General features: G+C 44.8%; 2 protein-coding genes across 2 annotated transcripts in view; one reads left to right on the forward strand and one right to left on the reverse strand.

The window, feature by feature from the left end:
- Positions 1-2,084: 2,084 nt before the first annotated feature.
- Positions 2,085-24,321, reverse strand: LOC121625236 (poly [ADP-ribose] polymerase tankyrase-2-like). The gene is made up of 31 exons (XM_041963317.1): positions 24,141-24,321; positions 20,430-20,804; positions 19,873-19,988; positions 19,669-19,777; positions 19,195-19,290; positions 18,724-18,760; positions 18,343-18,418; positions 18,043-18,137; positions 17,807-17,873; positions 16,930-17,007; positions 15,567-15,675; positions 15,032-15,153; positions 14,823-14,914; positions 14,075-14,153; positions 13,799-13,970; positions 13,522-13,601; positions 12,948-13,093; positions 12,496-12,661; positions 12,168-12,387; positions 11,841-11,950; positions 10,266-10,454; positions 9,421-9,577; positions 9,247-9,363; positions 8,120-8,196; positions 7,419-7,539; positions 6,791-6,888; positions 6,063-6,137; positions 5,522-5,627; positions 4,819-5,005; positions 3,913-4,069; positions 2,085-2,147 (listed from the first exon to the last, which is right to left on the reverse strand). Exons 1-31 carry the CDS (start codon positions 24,319-24,321, stop codon positions 2,085-2,087), a joined length of 3,873 nt encoding a protein of 1,290 aa, XP_041819251.1.
- Positions 24,073-25,593, forward strand: part of LOC121624828 (serine-rich coiled-coil domain-containing protein 2-like) — a 55,915-nt gene continuing 54,394 nt past the window's right edge. Inside the window, exon 1 of the mRNA XM_041962750.1 lies at positions 24,073-24,463. The gene's annotated coding sequence lies outside the window, so the exon portion shown is untranslated. The remainder of the gene's footprint in view (positions 24,464-25,593) is intronic.

Below are 25,593 nucleotides of genomic sequence, written 5' to 3' on the forward strand. Positions count from 1 at the left end.
CGCTACAGGAGAGAAGGAAAATCACGACTATAACTGCTGTCTGCTGTGCCAGAGACAGAAAGGCTGCAACAGGAAAAACTGTCTCCCAGCTGTCCAGACTGCAACTCCTACATCAACATATTTTACATGCATGTCAGTCACTAATGATTTATGAGGGCAAATAACTCTTCAACCAGCAGCGAAGATCAGTCAGTGAATATTAACACAAATTATCACGATATTCTGAGCTCTAAGTGAATCACTTACTGTATTGACTGATCCGTCACTGAATTATCCTCCAACTTCAGGTCCAACGACTTCATCGCAACTGTGTGAATTTAGCAAAGACGTCGGTAAGATAGCATATTAGCGCGCCATGTTGTTCAGACCGTAGCTACCAGCAGAGTCAGAGGTATCAGGACTGGGAACAGCCTGTTTTGCAGTTCTTCCCATTCTGCCTACATTGCATGAATGCAGCATTAGCTCAGAGGCGGCTAAATGCAGCTTCGAAGGGAAGATGGCAAGAACTTTCACATTAGAAATAAGAAAACTCCCTTACTACAAATCTCTCAGTTTCATTTGTTATTATACATTTTATTCTCTAAAAATGACGCCTTTAGCTTCTTGTTGATGAGTTCTTTAATGCTGCTGGGTCCAGTTTCTGCAGCTAATGGGAGTCAATGCACCCTACTAGCATAGCACACAAGGTGAACAACAAAACACCTGCTTGATGATTTCTATCTGGTTGATCAGTGGAGATTTTGTTAGCCATGCTGAGCCAATTGAACAACTATTCAGTCAAGCATCATGGTGGCTGTTTTTTGTGTGGGAGGGTGTTTGATATCATTTTGCCCAAACCAATCAGTCGTTTGTCAAAGAAATATGTTGATTTCAGATTTTTCAGATTTTATTTTTGGAAGTCAAGCAGCAGCATCCTCATCCACACTCGTCGCCAGTTCTGTGGCTCTGGCACAGAAATTTAATTCTGATTGACAGCAGTCAGTGAGCACATCAACAGACCTGTTTTCACTGAACAAGAGATGTAGTTCAGAGGTCTGGAACCAGGCTGGGCCGGTGGGTGCAGCATGGACACCTCTGCAGTGGAAAAATAAACATGTTTGTGCATTTGTACTTGTTCAATAGAGGTTTACGCTGTTGGTAAAAAAAAAATCAGGTTTTCTCATATTGTGTAAGTGGCTGATCACCACACAACCCAATCAGAGACGGCTTCTCATTAAGGCTGATTCAGAAAACATGAACTGAGAGAGAAAACCCGCTCCGCAGACTGCCGCAGGAAAGAGATATTTTTCACATTATAAATGTTACTAAACATGCTTGTACAAAAAATGAGTATACACAATGTCTTCACTTCAAATAAGATGAATACTTCACCTCGTTAGGATGTTGCCAGGCAACACGTAGAGCTGTTTTTGGAAATGTTTGTCTTAGCATCCATTCACTCTTCAGAAGGGATGAATCATTTCAGAAACATCAGTGTGTCTCGTGCTGAACAGCGAGCGTCAGTGTTTTCACTGCAGTTTTAATCACTTTCACGTCACCTCAGTTTAAGAATGACGTCATCCTTCAGTTCATAAATTACATTAAAGCATAGGAGGTAAATTCAAATTTTCACACCTTTGTAAAGCCTCCAGGTACTGAGGCAACCAACGGCAGTCCAGCGTGTCCAGAGGTGGGTCGTGCAGGTGTGTTTTTCACTGGTTGGGATGGCGCCCTGATTTCAAGCTGACGACGCCGAAGCTTTGGCGACGCTATTCTGTGTGACACCGATGTGATGGAAGTGAAACATCCCTTCTAAAAGTGCTTCTACCCTGAATCACTGGACGATACGGTTTAACGGAGGACAAGATCAACAGTCACGTCACATCATGATACAACCCATGGTTAATAAAGTGCATAAAACAAAGAATAGAAAAAACAGCAAAAAAACAGGCATCTGATAAAAACCTACATGTTTTATACATTGTATAAATAAAGTTTTTTTGTGCATGCAGTTAGTAATGCAAAGGCTCAACTGAACCGAGGAGAAGATGAGCGCTCCTCGTCTGCATCTCTTCGTAGTTTCCTCCTACGCTTCATCTTCCTCCTCATCCGTCTGCAGACTCATCAGGCTTCATGATCTGGTAAGTGATCAGGTACTCTGGATAGGCCTGTGGGCAGCAGAGAGGCGTTCACTGACACCCAGTAACAACAGAGACTCAGAGACCCTAACTCTGCTGACGCTGTGTAAAATGTGTAATACTTTCAATCTTTTAAATAAAGGTTAAATAGAAAAAATGTAATAAAGAAAACTACTACACTGATGGCCTTTTTAAATAACCCCCCTTTTCTGTCCCAACAGATATGTTGCTGTTTCTACCAAGTTTTATCAAGACCCTCCAGGTTTGCTGTGAGCTGTTTGGTTTCACTTTGGTCACTTAATCAATAAATAACAACAATGGCAGCTTCCCACATATATATTATGCTTGATCTCAGTACACAGTACAAACAGAAACAGAACAAAAAAGTGATAATAAAATATCTCAACTGTTGGATGATTGATTTGAAAATATCAAGAAGAACTTGCAGCTAACCTGCTGCTATCTGTAGCTTCATATTCACATTTCACTTCAAAAATGAAATTGAATCAGTTTGCTCTTTGTTCTGCTACATCAACGTGTCTGCTCTGTAAATCACTTCTCCTTTGAGAACAAAATCAGAAACCAGAAGGAACAGCGCCCCCTAGTTTTGAATGAATTCCATTGAATACCATTCTGGTATCTGTCTCCATAGATGGAGACCTTATTTCTGTACAGTTAATTAACTCTTGCATGAAGCCCTAATGGTCACACAAGAGCCGCAGACGGTCCACATGAACTCTTCTGATGATAAAACATCCTTCTTACAACTTATAAACATGAACACCTGAGGTAGGTGAGGAAGCCATCAAACAAACATTCAGCAAGGAAAAGTGCACTGCTAACACCAGTCTGCAGGCTACGTAGCTGCTCACCTGCAGCACATGGCACAACATGCAAACAGATATAAGATCCAATCATCTGGGGCGACAGTGATCTGATTGAGACCTTCTAACCTGCAGAATCACTTTCAGGGTTTAAACTTGCAGGAAAAGACAGAATATCGAAGGACAGAAAATGTGATAATATGACATGACAGCTCTGCTATAATGCTCCCAGCTCCTCTTCGTCTCTTCAGTCCTGCTGCTCTTCAGCTATCCGCTTTAAAGACGACCACCACAAGTAATTTCACACACTAATAGCACTGCTGATTGCTCGAGTGGACATCTGTTCATGCTGGATTGTGAAGTGCCACTTTATGAACAGCTATTGGTTTTAGCAGAAGACATCACACGTCCAATCATCTGAGCACAAACCGCGCTCTTCATGTATACAATCACTGCCGTCCTGCTCTTTTATGTCGGAGACCACTCTGCCCTTCAAAGACGCTTTATCGCTCAGTGTTTCCACATGTGTGGCATCTGGATGTTTCACATTAAAACACAAAATATTTCTTCTTGATATTCGTAATTCTTTCATCGATCCAAAGTAAATGCTGCATTACCTTTTTCATTTACCATCTATTTCTTGTTGCTTCCACTTTGCTGGTTATTCAGTCGCAGGTCAGCTGTACTTTTGTTGTTAAGCGAGCAGGTTCAAAGGTTCAAAGTTTTTTCCTCTGCGAGCATCACCACGTTTACAATTTGTGTTTGGTTTGCAGAGAAAATTATATTCAGAGCAAGTTACAGAAATGCTTCCTGAATTAACCGATTTATTAATCAGCAGCACTGCAGACAAATAACAGCTACGTCAAAGGTATCTGAGAACAGACACGACATGACTGAAAGGTCAGGAGCGAGGAGGCAGGGACAGTGGAAATGCATCGATTAGAAACGTGTTTGATTGGAGGCGTGCTGACCTGCTCTCCTCTGTAGATGACGTACTCGGCCAGCGCGAGGCCGTTAACGCTCGGCCTGCCGGTGACAGAGTGGTGACCCGGCGGGGAGTGAGCCATCTTCATGGCACTGAACTGCAGGAAGGACTTCCCCAGAGTCACCCTGCAGAACAACAGGTGCCTGCGAGGGGCAAAAAACACAGGAAGTACAGACATGAAGAACAGGCTTTCTGACAAAAACACGTAATTCACTCAGCACCTGAAGATTTCATTTAATCTTCAAACTACAGCTCGTCAGAACACGAGCTAACATTAATTGTGTTACGGCAAATTTTACAGAACATTCCCTTTAAAAGATTTTGTCCCAAGCTTACCTGACTGTTTGCTAAGCCCCGCCCCCCATAGTTACTGCTTCTACACCTGTAAAGTGTGTGGCGCAGCAAGCAGTTTACAGTAACACCTGTGGCTGAATGCTGTTGCTAGCGGATTTTATTAGCCGTAAGTAGCGAGCTAATTTAGCTAGGTAAGTTTGAATTGGTTAGAAACACTGTCTCCAGTTTATTTTTTTAATGTCTGGTGTTGACTGAGCCATGAAAAAGGGTTTTGGCTAACGCTAAACTAAACTCCGATACAGGGTTAGCATCATCCAGGAATGGCAGGAAGTGAATGAATTAGCCTGGATGGCCCTTTTTTAGTTCAATCTGTAGTCCCACAAAATGATAGAGCTATCTAATGATATGCTAACTCTTGACCATGGAAGTAACCATTTTATTATGGTTATTTTATTACCATTTGTTTTTACTACAAGTATTAAGCTAGTTAGCCCGGCATTGTAACATAAGCTGCTGACGCTGCTGAGGCTACGACTGCACCACTTCAGGGAGGGCTGCACTGAACGGTCAGTTTCTGATCTACGCAGGTAACTCGCACCTGTGGCAGACGTAGCAGGAGCGGTCTTTGTGCAGCGGGCAGCCCGTTCCTCCTCCGATCCCGTAAACGTACTGGTTGCTTTTTGATGAGTTCTCGGCGAAGTAGATGCCAGCACCGAACATCCCGCCGATGTAGGCGTGGCGCTCGTCAAAACCTTTATGGATGATGGCGTTGACGAACGGCGAGCCTGAGAGGGAACAGTCACAGTAAGATCAATACAAACAGTAATTTATAACTACAATTACTACTATTACAACTGTTACTACTACTGCTATGATTATTATCGCTATTACTACCTGTGTCATCGCTGCTGCTTTTAGTATTTCCATCGCTGCTACTGTTCTACTGCAACTACCACTGCTTCTATTACTGCTCCTACAGCTGCCTCTACTGCTACTACTACGACTGCTGCTGCTGGTACTAGTAGTAGTACTGCTTCACTGCTCTTTCTAGTACTACAACCGCTACAAATACTACTACTATTGCTGTTGCCTTATTACTGCCACTACAACAATGACTGTTACATGTGTTATGTGCTTTGTCGCTAATTACTATGATTGTTATCTACTGGCTACTATTAGTGCATCTTTTCCAACTGCATATTAGTACTTCTGCAACGTGTACTGTTCCATCTGTTATTACTTCTGTTTTAATTAATTATTAACTGTTAATAATTAATAATTAATGCTGTTTATATTCTGACCATGGAAGAGCATGCGTTCGTTGGAGTGGTTGTGGTTTTCCTCTGAAACCTCCTTCCTGCGGTGGGTGTATCTCTCCCACAGCTTCTTGTTGCAGACCTTCTGGATCTGAAACACAAGAGGTCAGACAGAGGTCAACATAAGGTCAGACAGAGGTCAACATAAGGTCAGACAGAGGTCAACTGTATGTCAGGCAGAGGTGAACATAAGGACAGGCAGAGGTCAACTGGATGTCAGGCAGAGGTCAACTGTATGTCAGGCAGAGGTCAACATAAGGTCAGACAGAGGTCAACATAAGGTCAGACAGAGGTCAACTGTATGTCAGGCAGAGGTCAACATAAGGTCAGACAGAGGTCAACTGGATGTCAGACAGAGGTCAACTGGATGTCAGGCAGAGGTCAACATAAGGTCAGGCAGAGGTCAACATAAGGACAGGCAGAGGTCAACATAAGGTCAGGCAGAGGTCAACATAAGGACAGGCAGAGGTAGTCAATAAGTTGAAGTAAGTCAATAAGTAAGTTTGAATCAAACAGCACACGCTACCTTGACCAGCGTGTATCTATTGAAGACTCCTCCAGCATGGCCGCCGTCCCGGTGCTCCCTGATGGTACTCTGCATCTGATTAACAAAAACAATGTTTTCATTGGTTAAATCTGAGGGTCATGTGATAAACCACAAGAAGAAGAAAGCAGGACAACCACTCAAACTCTGACATTCATTTTGCTGAGGAATATCATTGTCTTCATTATTTTAATCACCATCATAGCATTGATTGGTGGTCCCACTATAGTTTTGTAGGCTGCCTTGCCAGTAAAAACAACTGCAGTTTGGAGTGACATTAAAACTAACCAGTCACAATCTCCCAGTAATACAGTGACGACTTCCGCCAGGTAGAAGTCCTGAGGTGGCTACTCCACCTGGAGCAAAGCGGACATTGTTGCCAGCTTGTTGGTTTTTGCAACCAAACTTCAACAAATAATTTCAAGAGGTGCAAAATGGAAGAGATTTTTCAAAGCAAACTAGTGAGTCAGTTTTTATGTATTAAACCACTGCAGAACACAACTGCCTCGATGTAAACAGTACAACTAAATCTCTACCAGCTGATAAATCTCTGTCTTCTCACATAAACATCAACGTTCTGCTCCAACGACACGGCCTCAGCACGACACACACACAAAAATCACACACAAAATGTAGTTTTGATTCTTCTTGTTTTCATTCTTCTTCTTCTTCTTCTATTATCTGTAGGAATAGTAAACATAAACCTGTACCTCCTCCTCCACCGACTGGAACTCTTTGTCATCGGCTGAGAGGTCGATCAAGATCGTTCCGCTGTTGGCTGTATTTAACGTCAGGTAGGGGTTCAGACCTGGCACACACACACACACACACACACACACACACGCACACACACACACACACAAATCAAGACTATATCACATATTGCGTTCCAAATCTTTTCTGGCATTTGATGAAAAAAATTCCATGATTAATATATAGTGTGTTTAAGTGTGTGCGTTGTGTGTTTGAGAGCGTGTCTTTAGGTGTGTGTGTGTGTGTGTGGTGTGTTTGAGAGCGTGTCTTTAGGTGTGTGTGTGTGTGTGTGTGTGTGTGGTGTGTTTGAGAGCGTGTCTTTAGGTGTGTGTGTTTGTGTGTGTGGTGTGTTTGACAGTGTGTCCTCAGGTGTGTGTGGTGTGTTTGACAGTGTGTCTTTAGGTGTGTGTGGTGTGTTTGACAGTGTGTCCTTAGGTGTGTGTGTGGTGTGTTTGACAGTGTGTCTTTAGGTGTGTGTGGTGTGTTTGACAGTGTGTCCTCAGGTGTGTGTGGTGTGTTTGACAGTGTGTCTTTAGGTGTGTGTGGTGTGTTTGACAGTGTGTCCTCAGGTGTGTGTGTCCTCACTCTGCGGCCCGCTGATGAGCCTCTCCACTCCTTTGATGATCTTGTGTCTGTGTCCGTAGGCGTTGATGCCGATCTCCTTCAGCTCGCGGTGACCCATCTCCACCAGCACATCCAGAGTGATCTACACACACACACACACACACACACACACACACACACACACACACACACACACATTAATCTTAACTTGTTGTGTTCACAGCTTGTTCTGCTGCCCCCTGGTGGCCACAGTATCAGTGAATGCAGCTTTAATGTCTGGTCACAGGTTCAGTTTGACCTGTATTACAGTTATTTTTGACACGCAGTATCTTCTCTATAAATACAACATTTACTGCTTCACGTGTCACTTCTCACTCACTGCTCTGACATCAGCCAATCAGAGGTCTGACATCATTTCCTGTCGCTCATGTTGACAGATTTCACACATCACTTTTGTGAAATGGGCTTCAGACTTGTTGTCCGTTTGTACCTCTGCAGTATCTTCCTGAATGTAAGAAATGATGCAAAGAAGGTGACTGAAAAGACTACAAACTGCATAATTCTGTCAGATCTGTTTATTTTCTGGGCTGTGGTCATCACAGGAGGACCATGTTACAGTAAGTAGTGTGACAGCACCATTAGCCTTAATGATCATGTTGTATGACCCATGAACAGGAACTGTTACTGTATGTCGACCACAAACACTGCACCGATGGTCTCACCTGCTCTCTGTCAAAGATCTCCAGAAGATGCTCCAGTCCGAGATTCTTCAAGAACTGAGAGATACTGAGGTCAGCCACTACACACACACACACACACACACACACACACACAGGTTTTATGTGATCACGTCATGATAGAAAGTTTTAAAGGTGCATTGCTTCAGTTGTTGGTGTGTGACCAACAATACAAAGAAAACGTTCCATAGTGGGCGCAGAGGTCAAAACTCCACAGGGTGACTGGACAAGACTGGACAACAAGATAAAAGTTCATTCTGGACCTTGGAAACTAGGAGAGGCAGAAGTGACAGAACCAAGTTAGCGTCACACTAGACAAAGGAGATCCAGAGATATCGTCTTCCTTTCAAAACCTGGCACCTGCATTACCCACAATGCAATTCGACTGGTTCATATTGAAATTCAGGTAAGCTATGCTAATAGCGGTTAATGCAGCCTGTAACCTGCAGCAGAGATGAGGAGCAGCTGCAGAGGTCTGGTCAGATCACTTCTTTCCAACTGCACAAAAACAGCTGACTCAAGTGATATCACTCGAGGACATTTATCAGACTTTAAGCAACTTTTTTTCACATATGCAGAAGTGCTTTCTAAGACTAGACTCAAACTGAATTTGAGTCAAGTTTAGCAAAAAAAAGGTGATCGTGGTTAAAAGGAACTAACTCATGTTCTGTAAATTCTCAGATAATCCACAGTCTGCCATCGTTTTCATCGGCTAAATGAAAGTGAAAATGGAAGTGAGCCAAGGCTATATTAGCTGCTACTAGCACAGCACACCTAAACCTCTGAGCACACTGTCAGTGGTGGAGTTGCATTGTGGGTAATGTAGGCGGCAAGTGTTGACAAGGAAGAAGAATGTGTGCAACAGATGATATTTCTGGTTCTGCTGCAGCGATTCTGACCCTTTTTCTTTGTGCTGTCCATCATGAGTCTGATCATATTATGTTAAAAATTGGTGAAATACTCTTTTAACCGCGTAGTTTTGTTTACCTGAACTGTAACTTAAATTCACGCAGATCAGAAATCACATGTGAATCATTCTGGTAGCTGTCACATGGCTCGTTTTGGAAAGTAGTTTCTGCTTGTGGACTCGTGTTTTATTCTAACTTTCTCACCTTCCTCTTTCTTCTCAGCGCCCGATGAGCCCTCGGCCACCGGCAGCAGCGCAGACATCTCAGGAAACGTAGAGGACGATGAAGATGATGGCGGCGGCGAAGATGAGGAGTTTGAAGCTTTAGAGACAGCGGTGGTGTTGCTGTTGGTCGTGGCTGCCATTGTGGTGTCAAGACCAGAGGAGGGGGAGGAAGAGGAGGAGGAGAGAAGAGGTGGGACGACGGCGACAGGTGGAGCGCCAGAGGCCGCCACGCTGATGACCTGAGGTTTATAACAGCCGGGGAGAGCAGAGGGAGGCATGGCTGCTGTTAACAAAGCCCGAACATCATCAGCCTGCAGGAGGAGGAGGAGGAAGAGGAACACAAGAAGATGGAGGGCGGGATAAAGAAAGAGGTGGAGAAGAGAAGGAGGAAGAGAAGAACAGTGTGAAGAGGAAGAAGATTAAGGCAAAAGTAGCAGGAAGAACGTGGAGGAAGAAGTGGAGGAGCAAACAGAGGGCAGGGGAGGAAGAAAGAGGCAGATAGAAGGAGAAAATGAGGAAGAGGAGAGCAGGACAGAAAGACAAGATGAAGAAGAGAGTAGAGAGGAAATGTGAGTTTTTTCATTTTCAAAAACTTGTTATTTACTCAAAAAAGCAAAATGAGGTGGCGAAGAAGGAAGAGGAAATAACGATGAGGAGGAGACGAGGAGAAAGGAGAAGGGAGAGGTTGGGGAAGAAAGAAGAGGACAGAAGAAAGAGAAAAAATGGAAAAGGAGGAAGAAGAGAAAGATGAGACGACAAGCAGATGAAGATAAAAGAAAGAGGAGGTTGAAGAGAAGAGGAGGGTAGAAAGGGATGAAGAGGATGGAGAAGGATGCAGAAGAGGTGGAGAATAACTAGAAAAGGTGAAGAAATGAGGAAGATGAAGCTAAAATAAGACAGGAAGAAGAGGAAGTGAGAGGAAAAGAAGAAGACAAAATAAAAGACCCCGAAGTAATGCTCTAATTTTGAGTGGTCCCTTTAAATCAGCGTGAGACGCACCGTGACCAGGTCCAGCGGCGACTGTCCCTCCTGGTTTCGGAGGGTGGGGTCTGCACCGTGAGCCAATAGGAGGGCACACAGCTGCGTCCGGCCCTTCTGAGAGGCCTCGTGCAGCGGCGTGAACGCCCACTTATCGGTGGCGTTGACGCAGGCGTCGAACTTGATGAGCAGGGCGGCCACGTCTACGTGCTGGAAGATCACAACAAGACAAGACGATGAACGGCTCTGAAATAAAAGTCAGTCACGTTTCTGAAGGTCTTTGACTGCTGGATTCAATCAAACTGAAAAAATTAAAACAAAGAGGACGAAGAGTCTGCAGCCGTGTGAAGCTCCGGGTAGAGATGAGCGCCGATCATGTGACATCTCCACGTTGACAGCGTGTGTGGTCACTCTGCAGCAGCCTGGTGTTGTTTGTTGTGCAGAGATTAAAGAAACTGAAGCAGAAACTTTTCAGCTGTGGACAACAGAGACTGGAAGAAACACTCAGATCCATTTGGAGATCAGTGCCACTGATTTACTGACCCTCCAGATTTAAACACATCGACCGGTGACCAATTTTCATGAAACTTGGTGGAAGTTTGTAGTTTGAACCAAGGAGCCCATTAAATTTTAGAGCAGAAACATTAATTATATTTCACTTTTGTTAATTTTGCGAGATGGAGCATATGGCCTTGGTGGAGTAAATCCAGTAAATAGTAGTAAAGTTCAATTGTGATGAATTCTACAATTGCAGATTGTAGGAATGACATCACAATCCACATTCACAGTACCAGTCTCATGGATTTCTCGTCGTTTGATGGGAGAACTGGTACAACTGGAACTACGCTTTTTTCCCCCTCAAACTAAGGTGTGGCTATGGAAATGAAAACAAACACAGATCAAGCAACTGATTACAGTTTTACTCACATCCAAACGTGAATTCTAATAGTTCTGGAAATATATCCGGACGTATACAGTGGTAGCAGATTTGCAGATCACAGCGCAGCGGACCACTTCATTATTATTCTGTTATTTCTGCACATGGCGAGTATTTAGTTTGCTCCTGTTGGTCCAGAAACAGACGCTGTTCTGAGACGTCTACTGTCAAACAACTCTCTGTGTGCCGCCTCATTTGAATGAGCCTCCCACCTGTTCATCCCTCTCCTCCCACCTGTGCAGGCAGACAGGTGAGAAAAGAGCCAAACTGCAGCTGCACTGAAAATAATGTGAACAATGAGAGAGCGAATGGAAACACTGATGAGCTGAGAGAGAGATAAAGAGGTGGAGGAGACGGATGAATACAGGATGATGACTCCTCATCACGGGTGTGTGTCAGTGTCCACTTTTTGTCTCTTCAATCAGCAGCTCATCAATCAGAGGACATTATGACCGTGTGTGTGTGTGTGTGTGTGTGTGTGTGTGTGTGTGTCAGAGTCGATTCATCTCTTTAAGTCACAGTCAGTTGAATGTCAGCTGACACTCTGGAGTCTGATTTCATACATACAAGCTTTTCCTGGAGATTGTAAAGAACATAATGTGTGTGTGTGTGTGTGTGTGTGTGTGTGAGAGAGAGAGAGAGAGAGATCCCCTCCTCACCCCGTAGGAGGCAGCATTGTGCAGAGGAATGAGTCCTCCTTTATCTTGAGAGTTGACCTCAGCTCCGTGCTGCAGCAGGTACTCCGCCACCTCCAGGTTATTATAGCCCGCTGTGACACACACACACACACACACACACACACACACACACACACACACGTACGGAGAATTCAGTTCAGGTCTAGACCTCAGTCTGGCCCAAAAAGATCGTACTTGAGCACACACACACTTCAGAGCGAAGGCTAGCTTTTAGCATCAAGGTTAAACTTCCATTGTTCAGGGTGGGACATGTAGTTGTGATGTCTCAGGTGTGTGTGTGTTCTGTACCAGCCAGGTGTAGAGGTGTGGAGTGTCTCCCCTGTGTGTCTCTGCAGTTGACGTTGTCACGCGTGCAGAGTTTCTTCACTCGGGCCAGGCAGCCCTTCTTGGCGGCGTCCAGCAGGGCGGCGTCGCCCCTCAGCAGGTCCTGGATGTCCGTGTCGGCATCCTTCACCAGATCCAGAGGGGTGTTACCGTCCCGGTTCCTCCGGGTCGGATCGGCACCGTGCTGGAAATGACATAACAAACCCTCGTATGTCCTGGCTGAACTCCAATAACAGGCCCGTGTCACTGTGTGTGTGTGTGTGTGTGTGTGTGTGTGTGTGTGTGTGTGTACCTGCAGCAGGAGTTTACAGATGTCGTATTTGCCCTTGGCGGCAGCTTCATGCAGCGGTGTGAACTTCCAGAGGTCAGCCACGTTGACCACAGCACCGTGAAGGACCAACAGCTCGGCGACCTCATAGTGACCGTATGAGCAGGCGTTATGGAGAGGAACCAGACCTCTGACAGAGACGGTCAGTGAGTGTCAGTGGACCTCTGCTCTGAACGATGTTTATTCTCTGTGACTATTTCTCTCTCTCTGTAGCTTTCTTGCTAAAATGTAGTAAATCGATTTGAATTTGATGCATTTAAAAGAGGAAGGAAGCACACCTTTGGATCATGGCTACGAAGCATTTTACTGCACGCTGTCATCATCACATTCATCATATTCAAGAGTTAGTGATGAAGATGCCCTACATTTCTCACAACCTCATAAAGAAGAAGCTAATGAGATAGACACCCCCTCACCCTTTGTCCTTGGCGTGCACGTCGGCTCCGTGCTGCAGCAGGAACTGGACGACGGCCAGCCGGTTGTAGCCGGCCGCGAAGTGCAGCGGCGTGGACTGTCGACCCTCCACGTCCCTGCAGTTCATGTTCTGCATCGTACAGAGTTTCTACGCAGAGGGGCCGAGGAAAGAACGAACTGAACAAGCTGCAGAAGTCAGACAGTAACTGTGAAGCTCCTGATTTATTTGCTTCTCTTGTTGAGTATGAAAGTATTTTTTAAGGAGTTGCAGCAACATTCATCAGAAAGGTGAATGAGAGATTCTCTCAGTTTAATCATAATATTCAGTCCTTAATGTTACTACACCTGTGGCTTTCCCTCTATGACGAGTCAAGATGTCTTGAAAGAGGTCTTAAAGCTCCACAACACAAGGCTTCAACATAAACTGATGCAGTTGTTGCATAATATATTTTCAGGTAATCCTTTTCTTTTGGGGTCTGTTTACTAGTGGAGTTAAGCTAAGAGGTAAACTAGCCAACTTTGACATTATCTAAATTAAATCAATGAATTGGTTAAATAGCTGTAAACGTAGAATACCTTGACAGTTTCCAGATCTCCTGTTTTGGAGGCTTCCAGCAGCTGTCGATCGACTTCAGAGTTCCCAATCAGAACTCCTTCTGCTGAGACGCACACGGATGAAAAACCAAAAAACAATCATCACAGCTGAAACCACGTGATGGCAACTGTCAGTCACAGGAGCATCAAAGATAAACAGGCTGTAGGTCTCAATGCTAAATGCTCCTGATCATGATGATCTGGGAGGGAGCTGCTGGTTTTCACTGGAGTCACGTCTAACATGCCATCACCGGCGCACCTCGCAGGATCTCCTGCACGCTCTCGTTGCCCAGCTGTGAGGGTGAGAACCCCTGCAGCGACGTGAGCAGCGGGTCGCAGCCGGCGCTCAGCAGCAGTCTGCAGGTCTGCAGGTGGCCGCAGCGAGCGGCTCGATGCAGCGCCGTCTGGCCGAGGCGATCCACCGCGTTCACCTGGAAGGAGGTAGAGGAGGTGAGCCAGACTAGCGGCCACATGTTAAAGGTTAGAAGCATTAAACACTGAAGAGAAGAGAACTGAACATGTTGCAGCTGCTGACCTTGGCTTCATGTTTGACTAACAACTCGATGACGTCGTTGTGTGCTTTTTCTGATGCCAGGTGGAGGGGAGTCATCAGGCTGAGGGAGCACAGGAAACATGGTGACATCACAACAGGAAACATGGTGACATCACAACAGGAAACATGGTGACATCACAACAGGAAACATGGTGACATCACAACAGGCTCAGAAACATAGTGACGTCACAACAGGAAACATAGTGACATCACAACAGGAAACATGGTGACATCACAACAGGAAACATGGTGACATCACAACAGGAAACATGGTGACATCACAACAGGAAACATGGTGACATCACAACAGGCTCAGAAACATAGTGACATCACAACAGGAAACATAGTGACATCACAACAGGAAACACAATGACATCACAACAGGAAACATGGTGACATCACAACAGATTCAGAAACATGGTGACATCACAACAGGAAACATGGTGACATCACAACAGGCTCAGAAACATAGTGACGTCACAACAGGAAACAGTGACATCACAACAGGCTCAGAAACATAGTGACATCACAACAGGAAACATGGTGACATCACAACAGGAAACATGACATCACAACAGGCTCAGAAACATAGTGACATCACAACAGGAAACATGGTGACATCACAACAGGAACATGGTGACATCACAACAGGAAACATGGTGACATCACAACAGGAACATTGTGACATCACAACAGACTCAGACACACTCGGGACAGACTCGGGACTCACTCCCTAGTCTTGTCGTTGACGTTGGCTCCCTTCCTCAGTAGAAGTTCACACACTTGTTTCCTCTTCAGGTTTGCAGAGGCAGACGCACAGTGCTGCAGAAATACGAACATTTGTGTTTTGATTCTTCACAGTCTCAAAATGTAAAAAGTGGTGAGAAGATAACTTTAATTTCGCTCTTTCTTCATCGTGCAGAGAATGCAGCTTCTTACCAGCGCGGTCTCCTGAGTGTGGGGGTGTTTGAAGTTGATGGTCTCCAGGCTCAGATGCTTCTTGACTCGGACCACGTCGGCCTCCCTGGCTGCCTGCAGCAGGCTGTGACCTCTGAACTCATCTGTCAAAGATCCAACTGAGTCACACACCAATTTATTGAGCATGAACCAAATTAAACCAAATTAGGAACCTAAAACTATCTAAACCTTTTTAGCCTGAAGCGTATTTGTTTACATCTAGATCATGAAACGTCCTGCTGCTTCGCCTGGTAGCACTTCCTGTTCACGCTGTACAGACAACGAGCACCTGAATTACTTTGATCACGAAAATGTTATGAGTGCCTTTTTTTATCATTTCTAAACAGATTTATGTCCATGAATCCTGATTGTGTGAATGGGTTGACAGGTCAGGGGAGGGGGAGGGAGAATATTACTGCAGGAACGTGTCGTTTTTCTGTGTTATCTGTTCATATCTGTCTCTGTTTCCATCCCTGACACACAGCGACTGAGCTGCAGAACGCAGAGAGCAACGTACAGGCCAGCCGTTCTTTCAGCAGCGGTGTGGGGGCGAGGTCGATGGAGCTTTTATTGTGACAGTTGAGGAAGGTGGGGTCGGCTCCAGAGCTCAGCAGGAGGGAACACACCTGTACACAAACAGACAGGTACGGTGAGTGCATACAGGCTGGACGTAGCAACACAAGAACTTCACAGGATTACTGAGTCTGGTTTTGTATTAACGCTGCCTTTTCCACCGTCAGCACAGCTGGGCTCTGTTTAAAGGGTCTGAGAGGTCCAGCTTTGGTGCTTTGAGAAATATAAACATACTTTTCTACAAAACAAAAAAAATCTTTTTAAATTTAACAGAATAAATCAAAGCTGAATGTTAAAAGTTGTTGAAACATGAGCAACAAAAACTGATCACAAAACATGATGATGAATCTTCTGACCAAACGTTCAACATCAGCTTCACGTTCTTCGTCTTTATTTCAGTCAGTAGCAACGAATCCATGAGATCCAGTGCCGAGAAGTATATTTACTCAAGTGCTGCACATACACATCATTTTGAGGTGATTGTACTTTCCTTTGAAGCTACTGGACATCACTATTGTACTTTTTATTCCACTAAAGCTGGAGAAACTCTGATTTTACAGAATGAACATCTTTAAAATAGGATTTATGGGCAAACATTTTAACCTAAAACTGTCCACATCTGTCCACAAATCTCCACAGAGAAGGTGCAGAGAAACTTAACTGGGAGAAGTGAAGTCTCTGAAAAGCTCAGAACGATAACGAGTGCGCGTTATTAACTGTGCTGCAGGTCGAATTAGCATGAACAAAACATTACTGCAGGCATCATGTTGGGGCAGCAGCATCAGAGCCAGCGACACCAACAGACTTGATAAGATCATCAAGAAGGCTGGCTCTGTACTTGGACTCAGACTTGAGTCTTTTGAGACTGTGGTGGAGAGGAGGACGCTGAATAAACTGCTATCCATCATGGACAATGATCAGCAGCCTCTCCATCACACAGTGGACAGACAGCGGAGCACCTTCTCCCACAGGCTGCTACAGCTCCGCTGTCGAAGGGACAGATACAGGAAATCTTTCCTGCCACATGCCATTATTATGTATATAATTTTTTACTGCTCGCTATTTTGATATTTTATTATGTATAGTTTGTTCTTTATAGTTGTTGTTCTTTACATTTTTTTTCACTTATTTCACTGTGTGTAATGGTCTATCTATCAGTCAGACCCTGATGTCTGCTCAGAAGACTCCTGCTGAAAACAGCTCCAGCGCCCCCTGCTGCTCAGACTGCTGCTCAGGCTGCAGTTCGTCACTGCTCTCGTTATAATCAGCCGAGGTGAAGTGCGAATTAGAAAAGCATTGTACTGTACCTCAACTCGGTTCTTGGAAGCGGCTTCATGAAGAGGCGTGAACTGCCACAGGTCCATGGCGTTCACACAGGCTCCATGCTGGACACAGGGACACAGACAGGAAGACGTCTGAGTTTAAAGACAGGAAACTTCAAACCTGTCGACCAGCTACAGCTCCAACACTCAGCTTTCCTTTTAGCTCCACCTTCATGTGTGCGTGACTTCGACCTGCTGGTGGTGCACATTATTCATCACCATGCACCTGAATGACGTAATTAAAGTTCTACAAATAAGATTTTAATGAAATCAAATTTTCATTGTGTCCAGATTTTTTGGAATTGGTTGTATTAATAATCTGAATTTGCAAAGTAGTGCAGTAAAAGTACAACATCTTCATGGAGCAGAAGTATAAAGTAGCATGAAATAGAAATACTGAAGTAAAGTACAAGTAGCTCAAAGCTGTTTTAAGCACATTACTTTGTAAATGTACTTAGTTGCATTTCACCACTGCACACAAGGAAAAGATGTGATCCAGTTTTTGTAATTTGATCTGATTGATATTAGACTTCCTGCTCACTCTCCCACAGACGCATTACAGCTAATGCTAATGCTAACGCAGCAGAGACATGAACAGAAACTGATACGACAAACACCACAAGTTACAGAAATCAGCAGTTGGACTCAGAGTGATCAGGAAACACCCCCCCATGACCCCCCCCCCCCCCCCCCCCCAAAAAAAAAAAAAAACCTTCAACAGGAGAAAATAAATAAAACAGGATGGACAGACCTGCAAATGGTCATGTACATACAAAGTCAACAGAAATACAGTAAATTTACACCATGAAGTACCAGATAAAGTGCAAACATATATGCAGAATATGAACCAAAGATAACTGACCTTCACCAGCAGCTCAGTGACCTCGTAGTGACCGTATGAACAGGCGTTATGAAGAGGAACCAGATCCCTGAGACACACAGTACACCACATACTACTGATAATACTAATACTGCTTTGAGTACTTAAACTCAGATACAAACACAGCAATGGTCACCAAACGTATATGAATCTGTCTTTTTCCTTTATGACTGCAGCTCTCAGAGGCTTACAAAAATCACACACACACGCTGTCTCACCCCTTGTCCTTGGCGTGCACATCAGCGCCGTGCTGCAGTAACAGTTGGACGGTCTTGACGCGGTTGTATCCGGCTGCCAGGTGTAACGGCGTCGACTGAAACAGCGAGCCAACAAGCCAGTTAATTAACAGGAAGGAAACCCAAACTGCTTCACAACAGCAGCCGACCCCCAGCTCCTCTGGTTACGACATGTTACCACACCGACACCACAGACCGGGCCCAAAACTGGCCCTGGAGCTGTGATCCTCAGGTCAAAACAGCTCAAAGATATCACCAAGAAAAGACAGAACCACTGCTGACCTTTCGTCCATCGCTGGCGTGACAGTTGACGTTGAGCGGCGTCAGCAGAGCCATCAGCTTCTCTTCGTTCCCGCTCCTGTTGGGATGTCAGCGTCATGTCGGATCAACCACCGCAGGACTTAATTAATAACGTCTAGGGCTGCACTGTCACTAGTGATGACTTTCATTAATCTGTAGTTGGGTTGTTTAAACTGTTTGTATGAAGAGGCGAAGACAACAGCAAACAGCAGGTCCTCACATACAGAAGCTTTTGTTCGAAAAATGACAACAAAATGATTCATTTGTGATCAAAATTGATTTTCTTTTGATGGACCAATGGATTAATGGACTGAACCGTTCAGGCTTCAACATAGCTGCTGGCAGAAATGAACACGACCGTACCTTGCACTTTCCAGAAGCTCATCTTTTCTGTATTCACCTGAAAAAAAAAAGCATCTTCATCAGCACGTTTCAGACAGGTTGCTCTTCATCATCAAAGCTGATATCTTTTCTTGACTGGGTTTCAAACTGAACCAGGATGTGCTCAAAGCAGAATGAGGAGAAAATAAATATCGCAAGACAAGTACCGCTAGTGTTAGCAGCTAATGCTGCTACTGCTGATTCTATCTACGGGGACAGACGCTCACAGCCTCTGGTGGAAGCTTTCTGTTGCTTCAGGTGTGTCAATCATTGTCAGAAAGGTTTGTCCTTCCCTGTTTTTTAATGTCAATGTTAAACATCTAATATAAAGTAAACTTAGTATATAAGTGTCAAGAACCACCGCCACCAGAATTCATTCTGTAAACTGTGTGATAACACGTGAAGCTAAAAGCTGCGTACAGGTGTGCTCTTCTACCTGAGGTCTGTTATCACCTGTTAGAACTGCTTTGGCTGACGGTTCAGCCAGATCCAGAGCGGTTCGACCATCTGTGTTCCTGATGGTCGGCTCGGCGCCGTGCCGCAGCAACACTACGTACACACACACACACACACACACACACAAACATGAAATGCATACTGCTGCTGTTCAGTCTGTTTAGACATACATGAGCATCCACGATGTCCACGACAAAACACACATAAGGATCAAGATTCAGGTGCAGCTGCCTCTCAACGACATTTGAATGAACTTTCGCCTCACGGATTGGACGGAGTATCAACGACTGAGCCGCCATCACATTTACGTAACGCTGTCTGAGCCCACAGCAGAAGTTCCCAAACAGCTCTGACTCAGCTTTTCTTTTACGCTAACAGTTTTCGCCCGTTGTAGAATCAGAACTTCAGAACAGTTTTGAGGCTGTGGTGCTTTTGCATTCATGCATGTGCATGTATGGAGCGTGTTTGTACCTATACACACGTCAATCTTGCCCTTGATAGCTGCCTCGTGAAGTGGAGTGTAGTTCCAGTTGTCTCTGGCGTTGGCGTCCGCCCCGTGGTGAAGCAGCAGACTCACCACCTACACAAAAAACACAGGACACAGTACGATGAAGGTCTTTGTTGGCAGAAAAACCCACAGTTTTACAGGTGGAGGCCGGAGGTGGGGTACTGTACGTCAGCATGGCCGAAGGAGCAAGCGTTGTGGAGCGATATGAGCCCCCCGTCGTCTCTGGCGTGGACGTTGGCTCCGTTCTGAAGGAGGAAGTCCACCACATCTCTACGACCGAAACCTGAAGAGGAGGGAAATCATTCATGGGCCCTGTAGTTTATTATTCACATACAGTCCGAACGCTCAGACGTCTCTGTGTCTCACTCTGTTCGATCACGATAAATTATTCAGTAAATGTCCAGTAAAGCAGCAGCAGCTAATGAGGCTTCACAGGGAGAAAGCACCAGAGACATTAAACCACTATCATCAAGATGGAGAAACACTTACAGCAAACATCAGGACTGTATACAAATGTATGTTTATCTAACTCCTTGAAACATGAATGCTCATATAGAAAAGATATTTGGTATGCAGAGGAGGATATCGTCAGCATACAACCAAAGTTTTTACTCTTGTCCAGATCACAGATGGCTTTTATTCTGTAGTTTGCCTGCACCGCGGCATGTATACAACAGTTTTAGTAAAGATTTGTCAGAAGTTTCCCGCCTGATGTGTGTCTCACCTGCAGCAAAGTGCAGAGGTGTCGACTTCCTCCCCGCTGTGTCCCGGCCGTTAACGTTCTCGGCCGACACCAGTTTCCGAACACGCTCCAGGTCTCCGCTCCGACAGGCCTCGAACAGCTCCCTGCTGGCCTCGCCTGTGGCCGACCCCAGGCCGAGTTCCACCACCTCTGCCAGCACGGGCCCCGGGGACACGGCCCCACCCCCGATCCCGGACACCCCAGAACATCTCCGGCCGGACGACATGGACGGTGGCGATCGGCCTCGTCCCGGTTTCAGACTGCTGGTTCTGGAGAGTTTGGAGTGCGAGCAACAGGCGGCTGAACCCCAGAACCCTGCAGCTACTGAGGCCATGCAGGGGGATGAACCACGGTACCCTGCAGAGAGACAGGAAACATGGACTCATACAGAGGTCATGGTCATTAAGATAACAAAGGTCACTAATGAGCAACACAGACACAGTAAGTCCACACACAAATATCAAAATGTCATTGTGCATAAATTAAAGAGAGATTAAAGGATTCAGGAGATCTACTGATATTTAAAACAAGATATAAGAGTTGATTTTAGATTTGGTTTTACTTTAAGACCACGGAAAGGGGTTTCCTGACACCCCTCCCTGGTCCCTGGATGGTTTTTGTGCCTCCAGTTATTCCTTATGTCTCCTGTCTGCTCCCACTCTGTGGGTGTGTCCTTGTTGTGGGCGTGGCCACTGTTCAGCCTAAAAACCTGCTCTCAGCCGTTCACCTGCATCCCATCAGCTCTGCAGGATCCACTCTGATTCCTCAGCCAGTCATCACCAGATCGTTCAGGTCGCCACCAAGGTTCATCAGCTGTCTGTGCTCTCTGTCTGCCTGTCTGTCTGTCTGCCTGCCTGCCTGCCTGCCTGCCTGTCTGCCTGCCTGCCTGCCTGCCTGCCTGTCTGTCTGCCTGCTTCACCCAGCGTTTGCCAGTCTGTCTTCCACCCTACCACTCAGCTCTCTGCTAGACTGGCCCCTCCGTGATTCTGGCTCAGCATCCCAAAACCTCCAGAGTTACTGTAAGGTAACTCATATATGAAAAGAATAATTTCACAGTTTGGAAATATGCTCAATTCTCTCTGTCTTTAGTATTTATGCTAAGCTAAGCTAGCCACCTGCTGGCTGTAATGTACAGATATGAGAGTGACATTAATCAGAGCATCTCAGCAAGAAACCAAATAATCCTATTTTCCAAAAATGTCTTTGTGAAAACAATTGAAAAATCTGTCAGACTTCTTTTTAAATGTTTTGAACTGAAAACAATCTTAATTATTCTTACTGCACACGACTCAATTAGAGACGAAACATAAATGAAATATTAAAGTAATAAATAATGTTTTCCCCTTTGAAATGTAGCAGAGTTCAAGATTCAAGCACAAAGTAGCATCAAATAGAAATACTGAAATGAAGAATACTTCCACCGCAGATATTATTGATATTTCACAGAGAAATACCATTAAGCACAATAACATGTACAGTGAGAGGAATCCAGGCTTTGTACATAGCAGCAGGCTGAGAGGTGGAAAAGCATCATATGAACCAAACAGGCGCTGCAAGCTGTAAATATAACACAGCTGTAAATATAATACAGCTGTAAATATAATACAGCTGTAAATATAATACAGCTGCCCACTGCAGGAGCGTTGTGACCGCACAGGAGATGAAGAAAAGACCAGAAACCATTTAACGTTACGTATTAAAACCCCTTTAGCACTGTCAGGAGGAAACTGCAGTGATTCTGGAGGAATAAATCATAATAATAATAATAATAATAAGGCCTGATGACAATAAAAGGCCTGAGTGGACTCACTGTGGAGCACCGCAGACACACTGTGACACCCTGCCGCGCTCGGACGCGGATATTCCGGCTGTTTATGAAATCATCCCCGGCTGCCAGGCACGCACACTCCGCTCCTGCAGCATCCTCCTCCTCCTCCTCCTCGCGGCCCCTCGCGCGCGGCTGAAGGTTGATTCGGAGATGTGAAAAACCGCTAGAAAGGCTCTGATGTACAGAGATGAGACGAACCTGCGGACGGAGGGAGGAGGACCTTCGTACGCAACAGCCCCCCCTCCCGCAGAAAGAGCACAAAGGATGGCTTCATTTGTCTGCCTGGCACCGCCAGAGCGGGTGGAGCTGCAGGGCTGCTGGGTCTTCATCAGCTTGATGCTTAATTTTATAAGAATTGTTTGTTTGCTTACAGAAAATGTCACATTACTTCAGTTTGGGGTCCAAATCCCAGAAAAATCTATTTGGGTTTCTGTTGTTGGAGGTTAATAAGTTCATTGATAAGAATTCCACAGTAACACAACCAGATGACCTTTGGCAAACAAAATCAGAAATATATACTGCAAATATATAGTTTTGTCTACGAACATTATTCACATATAAAACATGAAGCCCTGTTGGAGGCAAAGGGAGGGTTAAGGCTCCCACTTCATGCACAGAGTCGTGCAGAAGCTCCAGCAGCTCAGGTGGCTCCGGCCTGCAGTTCACCTCTGTTCATTTAAAGCTGCTCTCTGTCTCTGTGGATTACTGTCATCACAACTCTCTGACCTGCTGGACTTAATGTGCAATAATGAGGAAATATATGTAACGTTGTGGTCTTCATCATTGAACTCTTTGAATTAATAATAATAATAACAACAATGATAATAATAATAATAATATTATGTGATGTGGCCAATAAGGCTAAATTATTACTATCTTGCACTATATGTAACTTTTAAGCCATTGTTAACAAAACAGGGGTTAATAGTCTATATAATTCACCTTGTGATAAAATATGTTTTTATTCAGTAGATAAGTGAAATTCTTACACATAGTTATCAAGCACTCAAACTCAAACTCAAAAAAAATACCCATTCGTGAGAAGAAACTTTATAACAAAACAATTCAACTCATTTATTATTATATTTTAAGCTCTCTGGGAAACCCCGCTCAATCGTGCCGTTTGAATAGAAAAATCGAGCGCACCTCCGCCCTGCGGTCTCTGCAGACGACTCCTCAGTCGTGCGACAGGGGGCGCTGTGATCTGAGTCTGCGCAGGTGTGTGCGTGTGTGTGTCTGTGTGTGTGTGCGCGCGCGCCTGCACTGGAGAGGACCCTCTGATGTAGAAAATCGTGATCATTAGTTGCATCAAAAACCAACTGCAGCAGTAAAATCCTACTTTTACATGAATGCATGAGTCAAGATAATCGAATGATTTGATATTTATAACAGTCATAGGGGATATTTTACGGCACACAATACTTTTACTTTGAATACCTCAAGTACATTTTCCTGATTCTACATGCATACTTTTGCTTAAGTTATATTTAGTATAATTAATACAAAGTATTTGACAGTGTAGTTTGATGCTGCTTTCTAAAAGTCACTACTTTATCATCGCAGTTCTTATAGAAACATGTTTTTAATATTCCATGTGAGCTGTTTTTATGAGTCTGGTGAGGAAAGGGTTATGTTTACAGTGGGCAGATGACGTCAGCGTCAGCTGTGCCTCGCGCAAGTGATGTCCGCGTGCACGCACGTGTGTGTGTGTGTGTGTGTGTGTATGTGTGTGTGTGTGTGTGGATGATTCAGCAGCTCCAGCAGCAGGCAGTCCGTCACAGCGGTGCAACACGGACGGTTTTGAGCTGAAAACAAAGCAAACGAGCTGTTTCTGTTTGGATATTCAGCGCTGACGGCCGGTAAACCCGTGGGGGTGGTGCGGTCCCGTCGGAGACCCCGTAGTGTTCGGTAGTGTTCGGTTGTGTTCGGTTTGAACAGGCCGGAGAGCAGCGGCGGACCCCGCAGAGCAGCCCCGCAGAGCAGCCCGCCGTGTGCTCCTTCCCGGACCTCACTGTGGATTTTTTCACCGCTCACCGGGACCTTCATCGCTCGGTGTGCTGTCGCTCACTCTCTCCGGTCGGATTTAATCGAAACTCTTCCTCCTCACTGACATCCAGCTGCTCTCATTCAAACTGCCCAACTTCGACATTTCCGCATTTTGACGTCTGATGCTCCGTCTCCCCGGCAGGTGAGTTCCAGTCTCCCCGTGTGTGAAAACCGGTCATACCGAGCAAATTTCCTCACTGAATACTTTCACGTTAAGCTACACCGACACGGACACACACATTTGACGTTATAGACATTATCCCTGACTTACAGAGCAGGTGATATGGTGACAAATACATCTGCTAACAGCTAGCTAGCAGCATGAGAGCGAGCAGTGAACCTGAAGTCTGCTGGGACAGCAGCACATCACACTGGAGTGACCTTCATAAGGCTTTATATGTGCATGATAATCAGTGATAATGACCTTATAATACTCCGTGGTATCCTATAAATCTAATTTAAATATTACATTCATCACCTGCTGTGTAGATTTATGGGGGAAAACTCGTAGAAAGCAGTTTTTATACTACAATAGGAACCATTACCTGTGACACTAATGTGTTGTTTATGAACTTACATTATATCTTAGTGGTCTGATTGAATACATTATTGTACAAACAATAAATTGAGCACATACAAATGTTTTACCAGCACATATTCACAACGTGTTTGCCAAAAAGAGAATATTAACTTATAGAAATATGTCTTTTAAAGATTTGGTGTCATGACAAAAAGAAGAATGATGCTCAAAAATAAAATCAGAGCTGAAGCAACCAATCGTTTGGTCGACAGGTAGATCGTCAGCAAAATTGATCCAAAACTCTTGATAATCGTTTCATCATTTGAGTCGTTTCTTTCAGCAAAAAATGCCAAACGTCCATTGCATTAAAGTTTTTATGTTACTTGAAGAAAAGTCAATATCTGTGGGGAGCGTTAGCTCGATGACACCTCTGCTCTGAGCCGAAGGGATGTTTTTCATAGTAAAGGACCAAATTTGTAGTAAAATAATCAATTTCAATTTTATTATTGATATGTATAGAGATGCTCGTGTTCATATGCTTAACAATCGCGCTGGTTGTGTTCTCTAGTTGATTCTTTCTGCAGGTTCTGTTGCCTGGTTTTTAGGTGATGCTGTCTGGATGTTTTGGTTCTGTACTCTAGATCGTGAGTTAGACTGGCTCTGCTCTCGAATTGTATTGTTGCGCAGCTTCAGTCCTCTAAGTCTTTGTTCTGCAGACTCTGTTCTCTACTTGTCTCCTTCAGCAGGTTCTG

This window comes from Chelmon rostratus, chromosome 21 (genome assembly GCF_017976325.1).
Source record: "Chelmon rostratus isolate fCheRos1 chromosome 21, fCheRos1.pri, whole genome shotgun sequence".
Taxonomy (NCBI): Eukaryota; Metazoa; Chordata; class Actinopteri; order Chaetodontiformes; family Chaetodontidae; genus Chelmon; species Chelmon rostratus.

Bases quoted from the DNA above. Each gene is read 5' to 3' on its own strand.
- LOC121625236 (XM_041963317.1), bottom strand. From the start codon at position 24,321: ATGAAGGTCCCGGTGAGCGGTGAAAAAATCCACAGTGAGGTCCGGGAA. The intron at 15,676-16,929 runs GTACAGTACAAT...GTTTGTGTACAG, and splicing joins CTTCCAAGAACCGAGTTGAG to GTGTGTTCCCTCCTGCTGAG. The intron at 2,148-3,912 runs GTCAGCACGCCT...TGCTGCCCACAG, and splicing joins TCATCTACAGAGGAGAGCAG to GCCTATCCAGAGTACCTGAT.